This window comes from Loxodonta africana, chromosome 24 (genome assembly GCF_030014295.1).
Source record: "Loxodonta africana isolate mLoxAfr1 chromosome 24, mLoxAfr1.hap2, whole genome shotgun sequence".
NCBI lineage: Eukaryota > Metazoa > Chordata > Mammalia > Proboscidea > Elephantidae > Loxodonta > Loxodonta africana.
Window position 1 is genome coordinate 35,635,640 of NC_087365.1, and position 21,718 is coordinate 35,657,357.

The 21,718-nt window shown below is 50.9% G+C and overlaps 1 protein-coding gene across 5 annotated transcripts in view; it reads left to right on the top strand.

The window, feature by feature from the left end:
* DLGAP4 (DLG associated protein 4) overlaps positions 1-21,718 on the top strand; it is an 86,763-nt gene that overhangs the window by 14,416 nt on the left and 50,629 nt on the right. Inside the window, exon 1 of one of the 5 annotated variants that reach the window (XM_010591659.3) lies at positions 6,786-7,692. The exons of 3 other annotated variants lie outside the window; for them this stretch is intronic. In XM_010591659.3, coding sequence (XP_010589961.1) covers positions 7,662-7,692 — 31 coding nt within the window. In that variant the 5' untranslated portion in view covers positions 6,786-7,661. Of the gene's footprint in view, positions 1-6,785; positions 7,693-7,828; positions 18,801-21,718 lie in introns of those variants that run through there. One more of the 5 variants, XM_023550210.2, reaches the window with a different exon arrangement.

Sequence of the window (21,718 nt, forward strand, 5' to 3'; positions counted from 1 at the left end):
CTCCTTTCTCCTCAAGCCTCTGATCCTCTCATGCTCAGCAGGTGAACTCACCTACCTCACAGGGAAAATCAAAGCCACCAGACCACCGAGCCTGTGGCCAGAGCTACTGCTGGTCCGTACAGCATGTTTGTGCTAAGTTAGGAAAGGGTGCCCCTCCTTCAGACACTTAACTGCCATCTGTTAAAAATTGTCATCATACACAGCTTTTATTAGAACAAGGCCCTTTACTGCCATCTGCCAGAAATTTGTTGTAATAATTATATAATTCAGTTATGTCTGTATTGTGAACAGCACCACCCCCCCTTAGACATGGCTTCCTTAATCAATGTAAAATGTGTGCAGCTGTACATGGCAGTCTTGCCTAGAGTCACCTCCCTCCACACAGACACACACACAGCACACCCTCACTCTGCCACTGTCCCCCTGCAGGGTGACCCCTGTTCAGAAGGCTGTCCTACCTCGTCAGTCTATTCTAAGCCCCCAAGTTGCTGAGGAACATGAAAGCTCTGTTACTCCCACATGGGCACATTTGCCCTCATGCCATATGCAGGTGGGTGGGTAGACGCGGGTGAGGGGCATTATTGAGGCAGTGAGAGCCTGGCAGGGGCTGGGCCACTCAGAGTGACTGTGGGCAGGGCATGGAACTGCCCACCCACCCACACAGAGCTGGCCAGCTTCCCTGCTGCCAGGGCTTCTGCCTCCACCCCCTCCTTCCCTCCTCCTTTCTGACCCAGATTCCACATTCCAGAAATAGCTCTGGCAGGTGACTGGCAGGCAGGGGGCAGCTCCATTGGATGGTGGGGGAAGCAGCAACTTCACTGCATATACACGCCCCTCCCCAGTCAAGGGACCTACCGAGGAGGGGCCCCCAGGAGGGGCCTTAGAGGCACCCTCACCTCTCAGTCTGCCCCTCAGCCCTCATCTCTCTGTATGCCTCTGAGAAAGAGAGGAAGAAAGAAGCCTCCTTTCCACTCCCTCTTCTCTCTTCCTCTGCCCATCTCCCATTTAGTCCTCTGCATTTCTCTATCCCTTTCTTCCATCTTCCCTCTTCATCCCTGTCTCTCTCCCCTTCCATCTTGGCCTTCTGTCTGTCTCCCTCAGCCTTCTGTTCCTCTCCCCCACGCTCTCCCTTTCTTCCCTTTCAGTTTCTGGCTCTCCCCTCCCCCCTGCCCTCACTTGCATGTTTCTCCCACTTTCTCTGAATCACAAGGGAGGCTGTGACATCACCCAGGGGGCTCAGCAAGCGCCAGAATAGTGGTAGTGGTGGGCTGCGGGGTGGCACCCCCACTCCTGTCACCTGCATTCTCTGCTCCTGTGCATGCATGTGCGCGCACACACACACACAGGTACCCACACTTGGGGTCACTCCTTGGCAGTGCTTGAGGCTCTTGGGCTGAGCTGGGCTAGATTCTAGACCTGGGAAACACCCTTTCCCCTTGCTCAGGGGCCCTGAATTTTAGTTTCAGCTCTGCGATGTGACTCTGGGTGAGTCCCTGCCCTCCTCTGGGCCTCAAAATCTCCATCCGTGTTGTGAGGGCTTGGGTTTGGAGACCCTGGAGTACCTATGTGACCATCCAAGACCCTCACTCTGCTCTGCCCCTCCCTTCCTTTACTTCTTTCCCCACCCCTGGAGCTCTCCTGGTTTCTTCTGTGATCCATACCCCCACCAATAGACACAGGAGGAGAGGCTGACAAAATTCCAGAAAGCAGTCAACCCTCTAGTCAACCTTGTCCCCTGGCACCACCTTCAGTTCAGCCCATCCAATCCCCAGAGCCCCAAAGAGCATCTTGTCCAGAGATTGCAAATGGATTTCAACTCATGTGTCCTCTCTGATCCCTGGCCCTCAGGACTGAGATAAGTAGAGAAGTGTGCCACCATTGATTGGTGATGTCTGCCGTGGTGGGGATAGGTACACAGATCTGCCATTCCTGATTCAACCCAGTTCTTCCCAACATTCACAGATATGCACACATTTATACATTTTACACACAAAAACCATAGCCTAGCAAAGGTGAATGACTTGGTGAGGGTCAATGAACTGAGTTTCCCAGGTGGTGGATCTGCCTGACTCAAAAGCCTTGAGCTTTGTTCTTCCGTGTGTGGGGGAGCCATCTGTGGTCCTGGAAAAGAGGTACTGTATGGTCACAGAGTTTCAGGGGGAATCATTTGGCTACATGGGCAGAATGGTTTGGAGGCAGGGAGGCCACTCAGGGGCTGGTTCCAGGCAAGGGCCAGGGAGGCCTGGCCAGGGGCTGTTGGGGTCAGAGAGGAGTGGGAGGACCCAGAAGGCCTTCTCAGAGTGGGTAACAAGTAGCCAAAATTCCCTACTGCTGAAATGGGCAGCTCACCACAGAGCGCACTGGATAGAGGGCAGGCTTTCTCCCTGGGGCCACACTTGGACCAGGATATCCCTGGTTTATTGAGCATCAGTTTTGTACTCAGTGCAGGGATCATCACTCTTGAGTCCCATTTTTAGGCAGACCTGCTGAGCCTTCTTGGAGAAATAGTGATGGGGACTTAAGGACTAGTAGGCAGGCCTCAAATACCAGGACTGAGACTCTGGGACACCCTTATGCCCTCAGGGGAGAGAAGTCACCCCGAAGGAGGAGAGACTAAGGTGCTTAAATAGAACCATGGAGGCCCTCTAAACAGCGTGGTAGTTAAGGAAATGAGCCTTGTAGTCAGGCATCCCTTCATTCTACAGATGTTTATCAAACAATCACCTGCTAGGTGCCTGGCTGTGCTCTAGATACCAGGGAGACATCCGTGAACAAAACAACTAAAACCCCTGCCTTCACGGAGCGGACATTCTATGGGGGGTGGTGGGGAGAAGGTAAAGCAATAAACATAAATAATATAAATAAGTATATCATATGGTTTATTGGAAAATGTTAAGTGGTATAAAAAATAGCACAGGGTAAGGGTTATTGGGAGTGCTGGCAGGGTGAGGGGAGAGGTGTTGTAGTATAAACAGGGTCAAAACCCATTGTTATCAAGGCAATTCTGACTCACAGAGACCTTATAGCACAGAGTACAACTGCCCCATAGGGTTTCCAAGGAGCAGCTGGTGGATTCGAACTGCCAGCATTTATGGCTAGTAGCTGATCTCTTAACCACTGTGCCACCAGGGATCCATAAACAGGGTTAAAAAAAAAAAAAAAAAAAAAACCCCGTTGCCATAGAGTCGATTCCAACTTATAGCGACCCTAAAGGACAGAGTAGAGCTGCCCCATAGGGTTTCCAAGGAGCGCCTGGTGAATTCAAACTGCCGACCTTTTGGTTAGCAGCCATAGCACCTACCTGCTACACCACCAGGGTTTCCACTAACCCGGGTAAACCAAACCTGTTGCCATCGAGTCAATTCTGACTCATAGCTACACTATAGGACAGAGTAGAACTGCCTCATAGGGTTTCCAAGGAGTTTTGGTTAGCAGCCATAGCTCTTAACTGCTACGCCACCAGGGTTTCCAAACCAAACCCGTTGCAGTCGATTCCAACTCATAGCGACCCTATAGCTAAGCAGGGTAGGTACGGTCAAACACATTGAGCAAAGACTTGAAGGAACTGAAGGAATGAGCTGTCCTGGGGGGAAGTACTCCAGGCAGGGGTAATAGCTGGTACAAAGGCCCTGAGGCAGAAGGGTGCCTGGTGTGTAGGAGGAGGAGCAGGGGCCAGTATGGCTGGGGCTGAGTGAGCTAGAAGAGAGAGTGGTGAAAGATGAGGTCAGAGGGAGCGGGGCTGAGCACACAGGGTGTGACCATAGGTCCGGAAAGGACTTCAGCTTTTGTTCTGAGCAGGATGGGGAACCACTGGGGCATTTGGAGCAGAGATGTGACATAACCTGATTTACATTTTAAAAGAAACACTGAGGCTGCTGTATGGAGCTTTGGTTGAGGAAGCCAGATAGGAGGGTGATGCAGTAATGCAGGGGAGAGCCAGCGATGGCTTACACAGGGCGGCAGCAAAGGAGGTCGTGACAACTAGCCAGATCCTGGACGGGTTCTGAAAGTAGAGTCGACAGGATTCCTTGGTGGCTTGGATGGATGGAGGGTGTGAGGGAAGTTGAGCAGTCAAGGGGTGATGGGAAGAGACTGTTTTGTAGTCAGGCCAGGTAGAGTCCATGCCCCTAACCGCCAGCTCTGTCCACCAGGGGCAGCACAGCTACTATCTGGAAATTGGGAAAGATTTTGGAATCCCTATTTTTTTTACCCCCCAGGAAGGGAAGCCTTGGGGCCAAGCTGGGGATTTGAGTGTGAGGGCTCTGAGTCCTGGTTATTCCCCACCCCCAGGCTAGGGTAGAGCCAACTCAACTTTGCAGGGATTCCATCCAGACCCAGCCCTTGCCTGTACACAGTAGATGCTCCATAAATGTCTATTGGGATACTAAAACATTATCATCGGCAGAAAAAATGAAATCCCCTAGCTCAATGAGTCTCAAACTTGGTAAAATGTGAACTCTGAGCCTACCTGGGTTCAGGCCCAGGTCTGTGTTTCAACTGGTGCCCTGATGCAAGGGTCAACCACGGCCACGCTTTGAGAAAACCCTGCCCTGGTCCAGTTTCTCTCTCCAGAGGACAAGTGAGGCTGGTGAGATGGAGAAGAAAAGATACTTGCCCAAGATCCCAGAGCGTGTGTATTGAGTTTGGAGGACTGGGGGTAGGATAATAAGGTCTCAATCTGTGCTGCCTTGGGTTGTCAAGGCCACATGAATGTATTTACTTCCCCCCCCAAGTAAATCAATTTAAACATAAATTTTAAGTGAATAGTACAGGTGTAACATAGCAACTGTGAGTAGGATGAAGTGAACTAATACTTTCAAAGTGCTTAGCATAGTGCCTAGCATGGAAATGGCTGAAGAAGCCTCAATTTTTTTTATGGTGGTTCAAATACATATAACAAAACATTTGCTCATTCAAGAATTTTTACAATTCAGTGACATCGATGACACTCACCACGTTGTGCAACCATCACTACTATTTTTCCAAATTATTCCACCACAATTAACAGACTCTCAGTGCCTCCTAAGCAATGACTATCCATTCCCCCCTCCTCCCACCCCTCGAAACCACTAATTAACTTTGGTCTCTAGATATTTGCCTATTTCATATAAGTAGAAACATACAATGTTGTCCTTTTGTGTCTGACTTATTTCACTCAGCGTGATGTTTTCAAGGTTCATCCATGTTGTAGCATGTATCAGAACCTCGTTTCTCCTTACGGCTGAGTAATACTCTATTGGATGTATATACCACATTTTATTTATCCATCTGTTGATGGATACTTGGGTTGTTTCCACTTTTTGACTATTGTGAATAGCCAAATCAACTTTGTTGTGCAAGTTTCTGTTTGCGTTCCTGCTTTCAATTATTTTGGCTATATTCCTACGATTGGGATTGCTGGATCATCTGGTTGTGTTGTTTAACTTTTTGAGGAACTACCAAATTTGTTGTCCACAGTGGTTGTACCATTTTGCATTCCCGTCAGCAATGGATGAGGGCTCCAATTTCTTCCCATCTTTCCCATTGTTTTCAAGGTTGTTTTTTTTTTCCCCCCCTCAATTGCTTTTGTTGTTATACCTTTACGCAAGCAAAATCCTGACTGTGGTATTAGCAACATTATCGTCTTCTTCAGTCCTCACAACAGCCATATGGGATGCCTAAAATTCTTTTCTCCATTTTACAGTTGGGAAAAACTGACGTACGGAGGAAGGGAAAGGACTTGCCCGAGGTCACCCAGGTCAGGGAACAGAGGAGTTAGTTGGTCTTTGCGGTTACTGTAGGTAGGGCCTGGGGATTAGGCTTAAGAGGAAGTGACAGGATTGACTGAGGAGGAAGAGTGAGAAGGCGGAATGAGAAGGGGAAGAAGCGATGAGGCACGGGGGCAGTGGTGATGCAGCAGAAAGGGAGTGGCGATTTATCGATTTGGGTAGACCCTACTGCCAGCCCGGCTTGGTGCTAGGCGCTTCGTCCTTCAGGGCATCGGGGGGTCCTTTTTTACTTTACGGAGGAGGCTGAATAAGCATCTCGTCCAAGGTCACACAGGCTTGGAGAAGCTGAGTAGGACGAGGAGAGCAAAGCGGGAACGGCAGGGACAATCAGAAACATTTAGGACGTAGACTTGATAGTACTTGACATAGTGCGGACTGTGCAAGCTGAAACGTAGACTTCAGGCTGCTTCCTCTGAGCCTCAGTTCCCGGCCCTTCACACCCCGGTGCTGCGTCCGTAAACTAGTCCGAACTCTCCCCGCGCCTCCTCCCTCACGAAGCAAGCGTCCCGCTCCAGCTGGAACCGGTTTGCCGGGGCGGTTCGAGGGGCGGAGCCCCCTTGCGCTCAGGCATGCGCGTGTCGACGTGGGCGCGCGTTCCCTTTCATGGTCAATCGGCCTGGGCGTGGGTTGGGCTGAGCGCCTTGCACGCTTGCGCACTGGCCCCAGCCGCGCGCGCGCACGATTGGCCACGTGCCGACGGGGCTGCGCGCGCCCCCGCCCGTCCCGGGAGTCCCCGGCGACGCGCGCGTGCGGCTGACGCGGGAGGCGGGGCGGGGCGGGGCCGGCGCTGGGCTTTAACCCAGTGGCCCCGCCCCTCGGGCGTACAAAACCGGAGCCTCGGGCCGGGCCGCGTGAGGGAGGAGGGTGAGTGCCCGCCGCTGGCCGCAGCTGCCGCCAGTCCATCCGTCACTCCGTCCTTCTGTCCGGTCCACGTCGCCGCCGCCGCCGCTGCCTCCTTAGCCCGGACGCCGGGGCCCGCCCAGCGTCGCCCGGAGCAGCCGCGGCCCCGCGAGGAGACGGGCGCCGCCCCCGCCCAGGCCCTGCCCCCGACCTCCTCCCCGTCTGTCCGTCAGTCCGTCCGTCCGTCCGTCCACCTACTCGCCTGCGCTTCCGTCCCTCTGTCCAGCCGCCAACCCTCTGGCCGGTCTCCCCGCTCCTCCCGCTTTGTCTCTCCCAACATCGCTGTCTCTTTGTCTCTGCCCTCGCGCTCCCTCACAGCCCCTCCCTCGCTCCCCGATCTCGGGGTCCCCCTCCAGAGCGCTCCTCTCGTCCCTCAGAGCCTCCCTTTTTGAGCATCCCATTCGTCGGAGCTTTTCCTCAGGGTGCCCCCAGATCTTTTGGGGCCTCCTCTTCAGAACACCCTCTATACTCCCCAAGGGCACTCCTCTCCGCTTCCTGCACATCCTTGGGGGTCCTCCCTTAGCCCCAAGTCCCTGGGGTCTTGCCTCCCCTGAGTTTCCATTCCCTCAGGGTTTTTCCTCTTCTGGGTGTCCCTCAAATACACTAGGACCTCCTAAGTCCATTGGAGTCTCCCTCGTAGAGGACCCCTGTTATTTCCCCTGCCTTTTTTTTTTTTTTCCTGCCTGCCTTCCCCTGCTGGCTGTTTCTCTCTGTTCTCTCAGGCCTCCGAGCACACACATTTCTCTGGGTCGCATCCCCTGACTTGCTCTCCCTGCCTCTGCTCCTGCCCTCACATCTGTCTGGGTGGTCACACCACTTTATGTTTCTCACGCTAAAGGTCCCCCGTTGAGCCTGCTCCTTTGCCCAGGACTCTTGGCACCCTCGCTTTCTGTGCCCGGACCCCTGTCTTCCCTTCTTTCTGCTCCTGTGTTTCTCCCTTTCCCTCTTTCTGTCTTTGCCGGTCTCTGGGTCTCTGACCCCCATCCGGCCCTCATGGCTTTGTGTCTGGAGCTCTTGAAGCAATGTGAGTGGTGGGATGTCTGGGTTGGGCCGGAGTCGGCCTGCAGGCTGGCAGCGGCCGAGGCTCCATGGGGGCTGGCGCTGGGGCAAGGGCTGGTGCTGGGGCAGGAGGCTCTGGGGGCCTCCCAACAAAGGGGGGGAAGGAGGGTGGGGCCAGGCAGTCTGGCAGAGGTGGGAGTAGGGGTCCTTCCTGCCCTGAGGCTTCTGCTTTAGTTGCTTGAGTGTGTGTGGGGTGCCACAAGCTGGGCACCCCTGCCCACTTGGCCCTGCATGGCCTGGCACTTTGTGATCGCTTGTGGGCAGGCCTGGGCTATTTTGGAGCCGGCAGGATGTGATATCACTTGGGCGTTTATTTAGACCGGGTTGGGGGTGGGGGCTGTGTTCCTGCCAACTTGAATTAATGAAATTTTACAGGGAGGTGTAGCCTCCTAGGCAGCTGAGCTGTGGAGTTTGTGGCCAGAATTCTGCAGGCCACCAGAGTGGGCAGGTGAGCAAGGTTCTGTGCTTCCTTGGTCTTGCTGAGAACCTTGATTCAGGATGAGGGAGGAGAGAGGTTGTTCTTAACCTGAACAGTCTTGAGTTTGGAAGTCTAAGGCCTCTGGGGTCTTCTTCTGCCAGCTTAAAGCTTTATGACCTAAAGTGAGACCCTTGGCCTTTTCAACTCAGTTTCCGTATCTGTAAAAAGGGGGTAATTGTGCCAACCTCACAAGGTTGTCGTGAGCATGTAGACATGCATGTGAACTGTCAGCCTGTCTTTCAGCTGAGCCCCAGAGAGGACAGGTAGTTTGCACCAGCGTACCCAGCTAGTTCGTGGCAGAGCTGGGACAGAGATCAGGCCCCAGGCTCCACAGTCCAGAGTTCTTTACCCAGCAGCACTCCACTGCCTCCTGACTGTTCAGGGATACAGCTTGCCCTTCCAATAGAGCAGGGAGCTAACTGTCCCTTACTTACGCCCTGATTCCTGGTTCCTCTTTGTCAGTTTGTAAAGATAGGTGGATGTGCCCAGCGGGATGTCTGTGCTGGGAGACAGTTGGATTTTCTGTCTCATCTTTTTTAAGGGTAGGCCCTGCCCAGCCAGTGGCATTTAGGAATAAAGTCAGTCAATTTGTAGTTGTCAGCCTCGCTGCTTTTCCTGCTTCCCCATAGAGTTGAGGAACAAAGACCTCAGCTGAGAGAGGCTCCATCAGACAGCTGGGGTCTGCTGTCAGGGAGCCTAGGATTTCCTAGAACTTTGGAGCAGAAATTAAGATCAGCTGTTGCAGCCCCGTTGTCTTACATATGAGACTGAGATCCAGAGGACAAGGACCTGCCCGGAACTCCTAGGTGGTGTTCCATGGCACTGCCTCTGAAGAGGTCACTGTCAGGCTAGTGTCACCTGCTCACTGGTGTATAATGACAGTCTCTAACATCCGTTGGCCTTTTACTGTGTGCCTTGAGCTCAGCGCATTACTTGGAGAGGGGAGGGGAAAGGGTTTGGTCCCTGGCCTGAAAGTGCAAAGATCAGGTTTCTGGTCTCCACATTGTCACCTGCTCTCAGGGAGGTCACTTTCCCCTGGGCTTCAGTTTATCTGTAAAATGGGAATAATAATCCTTGTCCTAAGACTCATTGTAAACTCACTGGATCCTTAAATTATGCGAGGCAGATGCCAAGGTCCTATTCCTGGCACTGATGCTAAGATTTCAGAGGAGTGTCCTCCTCTCTCTGGGCCTCTTACTTTTCCATCTGAAAAATGACAGAGTTGGATGCCATGGTCTTTTAGGTAGCTGGAGCTCTGACATTTTGAGCATTTTAAGGTAACTCAAAGGTCACCTATTTGCACCTATGTCTCATCTTATCATTTAAAGGTGTGCTTAATCACAGACTAAGAGGGAGAGGTGCTGAATGCTGCCAGCTGGGTGCCAGCTGTGGTGTTCCATAGGAGATGGTCCTGTCTGGGCAAAGGGATCAGAAAGGCTTCAGGGGGAGGTGGCAGTGTTTGGGCTGGGATGGTTGTGTAGGATTGGGACAAGTGGAGGTGGAAAGAATGAGAAGGGCGTTCTTAGCTAAGGGAACTGTGTGAACAAAGACACAGGCCAGAAAAAGTACATGTAGCAGGGACAGTGAATAAACCAACTTTGCTAGAACCTGAAGAAAAGAGTAATTGTAGATAGAGTTTAAGGCATCAGCTGCAGCCATGTCTTGAAGGGCTTCAACTGCCAGGTAGAGCAGCCTGAATTTGGAGGATGCTAACATCTGGTTGGAAACTCTGGTGGCATAGTGGCTAAGAGCTACGGCTAACCAAAAGTTCGGCAGTTTGAAACTGTCAGCCTCTCCTTGGAAACCCTATAGGGTTGCTATGAGTCGTAATCGACTTTGAAGGCAACGGGTTTGGTTTTGTTTGGTTTTGATGCCCAGCTGCCCCGTGGAAGAAAGATCTGCTGACATAAAGATTACAGCCTAGAAAACCCTAGGGGGCAATTGAATCAAAATTGACTTGACATCACCTAACAACAATGCCTTTTGCTGGGAGGGCTGATCCTGCAAAGCTGGTCTTCCGTACAGCTTTGCCTATACAGAGTACCCTTGAACTGGGTGAAATGGGAGAGTTTGTGCTGGGAGGTGGGGGGCTGGGCCTGGGCTGAGGCAGAGACATTGGCTGAGGGTTCTGATGATGGGGGAAGATGTGGAGGGCATCTGCTGGGACAGCCGCAGAGCCTTGGCCAAGCCTACCAGACATGTTCTGCTGCTGACCCAGCTACTGCGCTGGCTGCCTGCCGCCTACCGGCAGCCAAGGAAAAATGTTTGTGAATGCTTCTGCTGTGGTCATTTATGAGATTTTGAAATCCTTATGGTTCAGGGGCTCTGTAACATCTTAGGAAATAGACTAGATCAGAATTCAAGAAACCAAGTCCTAGGCTCAGCCTCCTCCTGCCTCCGGCTTCCTTTTGGCAAGAGCCTGACCTCTAGCGCCCACGGCCTTTCCTGTGGCTTCCGTTCATCTGGGTTTTACTGAATACTTACTATGTACTGGACGTGAAATCTGAGATGAATGAGGTCCAGTAGGATTTGAATGTGTTGAAAATGCACAACATGAGATTTTCGATTCAGAAAGTCCAAAATCAAGAGTGCGTATCTAGAAACCTTGGCCACTCGCAACTCATCTTTCTTTGGTTGTGTAAATATAGCAAAGGCTTTGTTTCACTAAATCTTTAAGGAGTAGACCCCCTTATCTTATACAAACTGTCCCAGGGACAGAGTATGGGCTTTAAGCCCAAAACACCTGGTTTTCATTGGTCTCCATCACTCACTGCCTATGTAATCTTGGGCACATTACTTTGAGCTTCACTTTCTTCATCTGGAAACTCAAGATAATCATATTTGCATTGTAGGATTGTGGTGGTTAAATGAATTGTATATATAAAAATAACTGATATACTGTAGGTGCTTAGTAAATGTGAACTCCTTTCCCCGCCCAATAATATCTGGGTCACTTTTCTCTCAGTGGGAACAAGACAAAGGCCTAGCCTCTTCCCCACCGCCTTGTGGTTGGGATTCAGGTAACAAGGAAAGTACCTTTGGTTCGTCTAATAAATAATAGGAGTAATCCTCTAATCTCCCACGTGCTGTGTGAGGCATTGTGTAATCTGCCAGGCTCTTTCCTGACCATTGTTCTCACAATTGTCCTAGAAGGAAGTCAGAAGCCAGTGAAGTTCTCCTCGTTTCATGGGGTGAATGAAGAATGGGGTCCCAGAGAGGGGCAGGGACTTGCTCAGCCCCACAGCAAGGCAGCCTTGGTGGGGGGCTTGGAGCCCAGGCCTCTTGACTTTTCTTTCCCCACAGCTTTTCTCCAGGTCTGTTGCTCCTGCCTGGTAGCCTGGCTCCTCAGGCCGCCTTCCCTAGGCCTGCCATCTGTTCTGCAAGGAGGGTTTGTTTGACATTTTCCCACCCTCTGAGCTCATCTCGCATTTCAGCAGGGGTAGCTTGAGGCTCGGTGAAGACTGAGTCACCACCTCCCCGGCTGTCTCATCCTGAGCAGCAGTCAGACACACCCACAGGGCCGCTGTGAAGACTTGCTGGTTGTAGGCACGAGGCACGGCAGACTTTCAGCCCAGAAGCTCAGATGGGCTCAGAAATATTCTGCCTAGGCTCTTGGGGTAAAGGCTGCAGCGCCAGCTCCATGTTTCTTCATTCCCTAAAGCATGTTGAGTACATGTGGCCTGGCCTTTCCTGCCGCAAGCTTTTATTGGTGCTGTACTGGTGGTGCCCTCTCTTCCCTTGGAGGCCCATATTGTCCAATGCTGCCTTCTCCAGGAAGTCTGTGATCTTTGGCTCTGGAGTCAGACTGAATTCAGCCCCAGGTCAATACTTGCTGAAAGTGTGACCTTGGCAGTCATTTTACCTCTCTATGCCTCACGTTTCTCTTCTGTACAATTCACCTTCCTGAGCTCCACCCCTAAAGATGCTCATTTGGCAGGTCTGGATGTAGGAATCAGCTTTATCCACCCCTCTGGAGGATCCCTGATACTGAGAGTCTATGGGGTGAACTCTGGGAAAAGCTGAACTGGGAGTGTCTTGCATTTATATCACAGCTTGACTTGTCCCTGTGTATGACCATGGATTGGCCAACTATCTGGGCCACAGTCTCCTTCCCTGTCACATTAGGATGGAAATACCCACCTCACAGGCCGCTGTGAGGATGAGAACTCATGTAGTAAAGGCCCCTCAAGAAATGGCAGTTATATTGTCATCTTTGTTTCGGACAGGATTGGTTATTTCCAGAAACAAGTTACCTTCTCCTGCTTAGCCCTGGCAGAGACTGTCAGGCCTGGCCAGGATGGGGGCTGTGGAATTGAACACCTGGGCAGGAATGAAATCTAGTTGTCAACACGAATTTATTGAGATTGATGACGTGTGCGTGTGAATACCCTTCCGGTTGTGGCTGTGGCCACCTCTCCTCACACAGCCTTGTTGGAATCAGCCTTGTTTCTCACCTACCTGCTCCTGAGAACCAAGGCTACCTTAAAGACAAAAGGCAGATTCTAAAGCTAAAAGATTGTTTCTTGTGTTGTAGTAAAGTTAGCCGATACAGAGAGGGGAAGGGCCAGCCCTAGGATCCCAGAGCAAGGCAACGCCAGGGCCAAACCAGAGCCATAGCCCTACCTCCCCGCCCAGGCCTCCCTCATTCTGCACATCCCTGGCCTGGAGCACTGGGTTCTGATAGACCAGTGAACAGTTTCCTCAAAGGACAAGTGCAAAAAAGTGGCCCCAAGGGATCGGGGGCTGGACTTGGCTCAGCCTGGAACTGAACTGGGCTCAAAAAACAGTTTTTTGCGCAAGTACCTGCCCTCCCAGTCCTGAGCACGGCTCCGGGAGGACAGGGAAGAACAGACAAACAGGGCCTGCCCCTAGAAACTTATGGCCTGATAGGAAAACAAGGCTACAATTATGAAAGACTGCATGACTGTATATAATTAAGTGTCTGCTGAGGAAAAGCATTGTCTGAGAAGGAAGAAATGAGCCTGAGCCAGAGGAAACAGCCCTCTTGGGGCGGGGAGTGGGGGAGGGGGTGGTGGGCTGGAATCACCCAGGCAGAGGGTGAGGCTGACTTCTCAGGGATGGTTTGTGCAGAGACAGTGATATGGGACTGGCAGGTAAGCATGCATTTGAGGAAACAGGGAGTAGACAAGTTTTGCTGATGCATCAGGGCTCTGGATGGAAAATCGGGAATGGACCAGGAAGTTGCAGGCAGTGTTGAACACCAGCTGAAAAGCTGAGGCTTTGGGGAGCCACGGAAGATTTCAGAGCAGAGACTTTTTCAGGAAGATGAATCGGGCCAGTGAATTAGAATGAATAAGAGTGAGGACGGGGAGGAGGCTTTGCAAGCTTCCAGATGAGAAAAGAGGGTGAGGTTTGGGTGGGGCCCACAGGAATGGGAAGGGCCAGTTGGAGTAGCAGAGGATGCTGTGCTCCCTGAGGAGAGCATGGCCAGAGTAGTAGCCAAGGCTGCCCACGCCCATGAGGCCAGCGGGGGCCTAATGGAGCAGAGGGAAAGATGTTGGGTGTTGCTGATGTGGGAATAGGAAGTAACGTTCTGAACACCTGCTCTGTGCCAGGTGCTCCACAGGCACACTCATGAGATTCTTACAACAGGCTCCAGGCAGGTGGATGTAATCATCCCATTTTACAGATTAAGAAAATGTGGCTCAGGCCCAAGGCTGACTGACTCCAAACCCAGGCTCTTCCCACAGTTCATCTCTGCTCTTGGGAGGAGAACACCTGCTGTCAGAGTCCCTGGGATCCGAGCCTTCTTGCCTCTTGATTTAGGGGCACACAAACGCATTCCCTACAGCTCCCCAGCCCCTGCTTTCTGAAGATCTTGAAGGTCGGGGTTGGGTGCCAGCTAGAATTTCTTCAAAGTGAGAGTCAGGGAAGGGGAGGACCTTCACACCAGCACTTTTACACACCAAGCTGTGAGAATCCTCCTGAGTTGTGTGTCCAGTCCAACAGTGTCATGTCTACGGTGGGGCCCATTGGAATTCTCAGCCAGCCCCCACCATGAAAGGTGTTAACCCGGCCCAGCCAGAGAAGTCAGTCACCCATAAAGGCAGGAAGAGACTTGTCCCAATGTGCTTAGCACAGGAGATCCGGAGTTGGGTGATGGCGCTCAGTTCCAGTTTTCCAGGCTGCAGCCAGGGATGCCCATGGGTACTTACTGAGTGACTACTGTAGAAGGCAGCAATGATTGGTCCCAGTGTATAGCTAGGAAACTGATGGCTTGGCCGGGGTCACCCAGCCAGTCATTCACCTCTCCCCTCCCCTATGTATAGCACCTCCCTCCTGAGCACCACCTTGGTCATGAGGCAGAGCAACCACATGGCAGGCACAGCCTCCGTGTTCCCTCACCCCCACTCCTCCTGTGCCTCTACTAAACATCCCCAGGGTCCCATCTGCGAGTGTAATTTGGCAAATACTCTTGAGTCCAGCCGTATGTAGAGTACGGTTGTAACAATAACCCAGTTTTTCACACCAAAATCTGGACAAAGGTTTTGATGAGGAATTTTTGTGCTCCTTTGAGAAAGAGACAGCCTGAGGAATCTCATTTGGACGTTGGAACAGTGGACTAGAGTGACCTGTGTTGTTCCTTTCAGTTGTAATAATTCATTTGATTAATGGTTTACTGTTTGCCAAGTACATTCTCGTAAATTTGCACATTCTCATGTATATTCATTCTTTTTTTGTTTTGTTTTTAGCACATTGGCTCTGAATCCTTAAAATTTTGTTTAGCCTGATTTTGATTTGCAAAGCACTTTCACCCATGTTATCTTGGTTGAGTCTTACATACCCCTGGGAGGTCGTTACTATTGTCATTCTCATTTTCCAGAAGAGGAAACTGAGGTTCAGCAGTAGAAAGTGATTTGACCAAGGTCACTCTGGGATTCAGTGGCTGAGCTGCTCATGTATTCAACAGTCTTAATTAAAGGCCTGCTGTGTGCCAGGCAGTGGACTGGCCTTGGAGATACGGTGGCAGGCAGAACAGACTTAGTTTTTGTCCTTCCAGAGCCCACAGCCTCATAAAGGTCTAGCCAGGTTCACCCCAGGGCTCCTGACCGCTATCCTGGGCTTTTTCTACTGCAAACACCTGCAGTTTGGGCCTGTGGCTTAAATCTAAATTCTTGTGGCCCGTGAGCCCTCAGCCTAGCACATCATGGTAAGGAAGCCCAGGCAGCAAGTCTCTGCAAACAGTATTTCAAAAGTGACAAAAGGGTCTCCAGTAATGACTTAATTATTAACAAGAAGGTGAGGAAGGGCATCTCAGCAGAACGCCATCTGCTCCTACTCCCTGGAGGCAGTCGCCCCAAGGCTGCTGCCCCAAGATCCTGGCCTGAATTTTCTGCCGCCTCCAAATATTTGATTACAGTCTGCACAGGTGTAGAGCCCTATGGCCATGTGCTGAGCAGGGGACCCTTCCTGCCTCCTTTAATATTAAATTAGATTAAATAAAGACAGATCCTAGGGTGTCAGGCCTGGAAAGAACTCTGGCCCAGCCCCCTCACTTCCCATGAGTGAAAACCAAACCTCAGAGGTGAAGGGACTTGCCAGGATCACATAGTGAGAGAGATTTCTTCCCTTTCCCCATCTACCAGCCTGACTTAACTTCTTCATTCCTCCTGGTAGGAACCCTCTCCTCCCAGTTGTAGATGTTCCCTCAAAGCCCTCTTTAAATCCTTCTATGCTTCAAGACCAGATTATCCTCAGAGTCTTCCCAGATACTTTATTCCCCTACAGTGTCCAGGCTGCCTCAGCCTGCCCTCAGAGGCCGCCCTCCTGTTCTACAAGGCTAGACCAGCAGCCCTTGAGGAGACTTCCGAATCCAGCTGCGTGGGCCCTGCCTTCAGGGAGTCTGATTTCTGAGGTCTAGGGAGAGGCTTCTCTGTGTGCGTTTTGCTGGAGTTATTTTTGGACAATGAATAAGGAAGACCAAAGAAGAATTGATGCCTTTGAATTAGGGTGTTGGCTAAGAATATTGAATATACCATGGACTGCCAGAAGAGCAAACAAGTCTGTCTTTGAAGAAGCACAGCCAGAATGCTCCTTAGAAGCGAGGATGGTGAGACTTCATCTTATGTACCTTGGACATCATCAGGAGGGACCAGTCCCTGTAGAAGGCCATCATGCTTGATAAGGTAGAGGGTCAGTGAAAAAGAGGAAGACCCTCAAAGAGATAGAATGACACAGTGGCTGCAACTATGGGCTCAAACATAGCAACATCTGTGAGGATGATGCAGGACCAGACAGTGTTTCGTTCTGTTGTACGTAGGATTACAGTGAGGCGGAACTGACTTCATGGCACCTAACAACAACATTTCTGTATATAAAAATTAATTTTTATTGACAAAGCAATACATGTATGCGGTTAAAAGTTTCATACTTTGTTAAAATATACTTAATGAAAAATTAGCCTCTCTACCTAGACTCCTAGTCTCCAAACACTTTGTGTATATATAGGCAGCTATGTCAGGGACAAGGAGCCCTGGTGGCACAGTGGTTAAAGTGCATGGTAGGAACTCTACCAAACCAAAGGGTCGGTGGTTTGAATCTACCAGCTGCTCTGTGGGAGAAAGATGTGTGAGTATGCTTCCTTAAAGATTACAGCCTTGGAAACTCTATGGGGTAGTTCTACTCTGTGCTATAGGACCTTTATGAGTTGGAATCGACTCGACAGCAGTGGGTTTTTTTTTTTTATGTCAGGAACAACCCTGTTATTACCCAAAAGTTGATGTATTCTCCACACGCGGTTCTGTACCTTTCATTTTCACACAAGTCTCTGCTGTAGGTTATTCTCTGTGGGTGTACCAGATCCTTGGGCTCCTTTTTTTACAGTGGTGGCATTCCATCGATGGGCAGACCATCAGATGTTTGTCCAGTCCTCTCCTGAAGGACGCTGGGTTGCTGCTGCGAACAGTGCCGCAGTGAACACTTTGCGATACCCGTCTTTATGCATGTGTGCTTGCCTGTCTGTGGGAGCAGTTCTGCAAGTGGAATTACTGCTTCAGAGGCTGTGCACTTAAAGTTGTGTTAGACATTTTCAAATTGCCTTTTCCATTCTGAGAATGTATATTTTAAAAAAGCCCCCCTCCCCTCCCCGCCCCGCCCATCCCTTGAGTCCAATATAGTTCCTTGGTTAAGAAACCACTGTTCTAATCCAGCCCATGATTTTATACGTGGGGCAAGGCCCAGGGAGGGGAAGGACCCTGGCCAGTGTCACTTAGCAGTCCCCAACCAAGGAAGTATCTCCTGAGTAAAGTGCAGATTAGAGAAGTGAAGAATGAAAGGAAGAAATGGGCTTGGGGAGTGGCAGCACCGGAGCCAGGGGTCGGGGGAAGGGGGCTTTGTTCCTGGTACCTTGGGACCTGTTTGTGACTTGGTCTGCAGGGAGACATGTTTCCTCTCCCATGCCAAGTCCTCCTCCAGGAGCGTCTCTGGTGTGTGTTGCACCTGCTTGGCAACAGCTGGGCTGGTGAGCTCATTCATCCAGCAGATATTTACTGAGTTCCTGAATCCCGGTGCTGGCTCAGCCACTAAGTCCCTGCTAACCTCTGAGCCTCAATTTTCTTCTGAAAGGTCAGGAGAATCATCCCTGCCTTTCTTATGTCCTTGGCTAGTGAGAAGCCAGCCAGTTGCCAAACAACATAAAATAGAGTGCAGTGGTTTAGCCAGACACTGTGCTGGGTACGCTGGGGTCAGCAGTTTGGACCAGTCCTGGGTAGGCTGCTATCGGTCTTAGTAGATGGCCTCATCAGCCCTTGGGCTGGGTATTTTAGGTCAGCTGTTGATAGGTGTCTCCTCTTGCTGTGCCAAGACAGGGTCAGGCTTGTGCTTAAGGACTTCCTGAATTTTCTCTGTCCCAGGTTATTGGGACCTCCAGGGTCTGCTCTGGATAAAGGAGTTCAGATGGCAGATGTGGGGACACATTTGGGGAGAAGTATTCAGGAAGACCAGAGTCTCTACCCTGCGGCCAGAGTTTTGCTGCCCACTCCATCCTCCAGGAAGGTTCTTCGGAGCCCCCGTGGTTCGCTCCCGCAGCTCCTTTTCAGCCCAGTGTGGCGGCAGGGATGAGGAAGTTTTTCTAGCTTAAAATGACGTTTAAATAACTAGCCTAGTTCCTCCCTCCCATTTGTTTGACAGGGAAACCTGGAGAAGTTGAGGGCCTTCTTCCAAGTTTCAGATTAGAAGGCAGGTGTTCATCTCCCTTTGCCTCCAACCTCTAACTTTCACCGTCTTTCTCCTGTCATCCCTGTCTTTAGTTTCACTTTGGGGTTAAAAACCAAAGTGAAAGAAAAGGCAAAGCAGGAAGCAGCTGCATTAGACCCAGCCCAGGCTGGGGTGGGCTCTGGGAGACCTAGCCCAAGCTGGCCTGACTAGGAGAGTGGGCATGTTCCACACGCACTCTTCCCTGTTCCGGAGGCCTGGCTGGGGTGGGGGCTGGGCGGGACTCCCGTCAAAGAGAGGTGCCAGGCTACAGACAGGTGGTGGCATTCTGGTCTGGCCCGTGGCTGTCTGGGAGATGGCCAGTCAGACGGGTTCCTTGGTGAAGTCAGCCTCATGGGGTGTGGTCCCAGCCTGGGCCCCAGGTGAGGAGCTGCTGCCTTTTAAATTCCCTTCCGGGGCAGGGCTGAGCTGAGCTGGGCTGGGCCTGTGTTGGCTGAGAAAGAAATCCTGGCCTTCCAAGTCCAGCTTTCACAGAACATTTCTGCTGTCTCTGAAGGTAAGAGCAAGCGCCCTGTCTCCACCATGAACAGACATTTTAATTTTCTTCCGTTGTGGGCACTTACCTCAGCTGCCGGTGGTTTCTTCTCAGTACCAGGATAACCTGAAAACCTTTTTGCCCTGGTCTTAGTCCAAGGACTTGGAGAGGACAGAGGATTGGGGGAGCAGGAGCCATGCCTCCCACCTCTTTCTGTCCCCGAGTTGATGGGTGGCCTCAGGCAAGACCCTTGGCTCTGGACCTCAGAGTCTGCATTAGTTTCTCAGCAGGAGGGAGTTCCTTCCAGCTCTGCCATTCCACCTGAATTGATTTTGATCCCTGAAAGCTGATAGAGTATCATGATGCCTGGGTTAGTTGGTTTGCATATTTTAAAGATTAGCTGATACCTCGCTAGGCTAGCTGGGTCTCAAGTTCCTGTTTCTCTGCGCGTTCTAAGGACATTCTCAGACTTGCCAAAGCGGATATGGTATCAGTTTGGTTGCTTCAACAAATAATGATTTTTGTGTAACTCTCTCCTCTGCGCAAATCAGAGCCTCCACGTACAAAGCAGGTATCAGGTTCAAGTCTGTTCCCTGAGTGCGCAGCAGGTAGTAGCATCAGGAAGCCATTTGTGGAATGGCCATATCTGTTCCATACCTGGCCATGCTGCTCCCTTGGAATGCAGAAAGGTGAATTTATACAGCCCAGCTGTGTGCGGTGAGCTGGGCCAGCGGGGTGAAGCACACAACCCGAAGGTCGTGCAGACCAGTAGTTAAGAGCAGAGCTCTAGAGTCAGGCTGACGGTGTTCCGATCCGGGGGTGCCACCGAGAAGCTGTGAGACCTCAGGCAAGCTGCTTAACAACTCTGGGCCTCAGTTTCTTCACCTGCAAAATAGAGATGAAAATACTATGTGGCAGTAGTCTCAGCAAGAGCAAATGTGTGTAAAGTACCAAGCACAGTACCTGGAACAGAGGAAGCACTTAAAAAAATGTTTGCCGCTATCATATCCAAAGGGGGAGAGAAGACTTGAAAGAACTAAAGATTCTCAGTGTTCCATGCCTGGAAAGAACACAGGTGGACTAGGTGGGGTGTTCAGAGGGGAGTCAGTCGTTCAGTGGCAGTTTACAGGGCTCTGATGGGGCGTAGGGAGTGAATCGAGGCAGGCCATAGAGAGGAGGTGACCTTCAGGACCTTAAAAGCTGGATAAACTCCAAGTGGGCGGAGATTTTGAGGGGAAAGGAGGCAGGGGTGGGTTGTCCAGGGATGAGGTCAGCTAAGATCAGGCTGGAGAGGTCTGCCCGGCACTCAGCTGGGGCTTCTCTTCACAGGGTTTCCTGCTGGGGCCGTTACTGAATGTATTGGAAATGGATTTGGTTTCAGCCTCTCCTGGAACTCTTTCTTGCCTCCCAAGCTTCCCACGCTTCCTGGCATGGCTATTGCTCTGCAGAGGGGTGTGGTAGCAGTGAGGAGGTATCTGCCTGCCTGTAGCTGGGGTGAGGTCAGGGGAGCAGGGCCTTGCTGACAGCACCCAATAAAGACAAGGCTGCCACTGCTCTTGCTGCCCCAGCAGTATCTTCAAAGGGAGCATGAGCAGCAGTATGTGGGAACAGTCCAGCTCCTCCTTCTTCCCCAGTCCAACCCCACAGCTCTCCCTGAACAATCAGCCATTCTTAGACTTAAAGTGCCAGGTACTGTACCGGGAGCCAGGGGAGAGGAGGGAGCAAGATTTGACTTGGTCCCTTTCTTCCTGGAGCTTCCATCCAGCTTGGAGTCCTCATGCAAGCAGGTAACAAACAAGATACTATCTGATTGAGATAAGAGCCCTGAAAGAAACAAACAATGTGCTGAGAGGGACCTGCTCAGAGGATGGGGAAAGCATCTCTGGGAAGTTGATGTGAGGAATGAAAGGAGGCAGTCAGGGCAGAGCTGGGAACAGTAAGTGTGAAGACCCTGAGGTAGGAAGTGTTTGGTACACTGAGGCATGGGATAAACCTGGAGCGCTGCATATAAGGTCAGGTAGGTCCCAGTGAGCCCGGCAGAGCCTTGCTAGTCTTGGTGATCCTGGTTAGGTCTGAGACAAACAGCTCTGCTCATCTCGTAGGAGCCAAGGGCATCACTGTATTAACAGGTATGATAATGAATGTACTGAAAGTGATTTTGTTTTAAAATTAATGTCAGAACTAATGAATCCTTATCCTGTTGGTTTTCATACTGATCCCTAGTCATTAAGAAAAGGCTTCTTTAGCATTCCCTGTTTATTGCAAACTTCTTTCATGTACTACTTCACAGTCACAGAGCCCTGTTGTTTCTTCTGCTGCCAAGGGAGGCAGGGATACAGTTAGGATTGCTGTTTATAGGGGTGATAGAATAAAGAGGTGAAGTGACTTGCCCAACGTCACACGGCTTAGTCAACACTGGATGCCCTAGTTCGCTGTTCTTTCTGTTGTACCACACTGCTTCTGTTTAAGGTCAGAGCATAAGTTTCGATTTCTTTTTAGCAAGGTTATCATTCTGAAATGATTGTAGTAGAAAAATTCTGGTGTAGAATGATAGTAATTGTGTTAGGGCAATGGGATTAAGGTAGCTTCCCTTCCTTTCTGTTTTCTATAATGTCACACGATATATTTATAGTAAATTCTTTGTTTTGTTTTGTTTTAATTTTGTTCTTTTATTACCACATCATCTCCCATCTGGCTCCTTTCCAGGCTCTGTTATACCAGGATCCATTACTGCCCTGTAGCCCTCCAGTGTGTTTATTTTCTTTTGTATTGAATCTCAGGAAAAAGATCATAGGCAGATTTTAA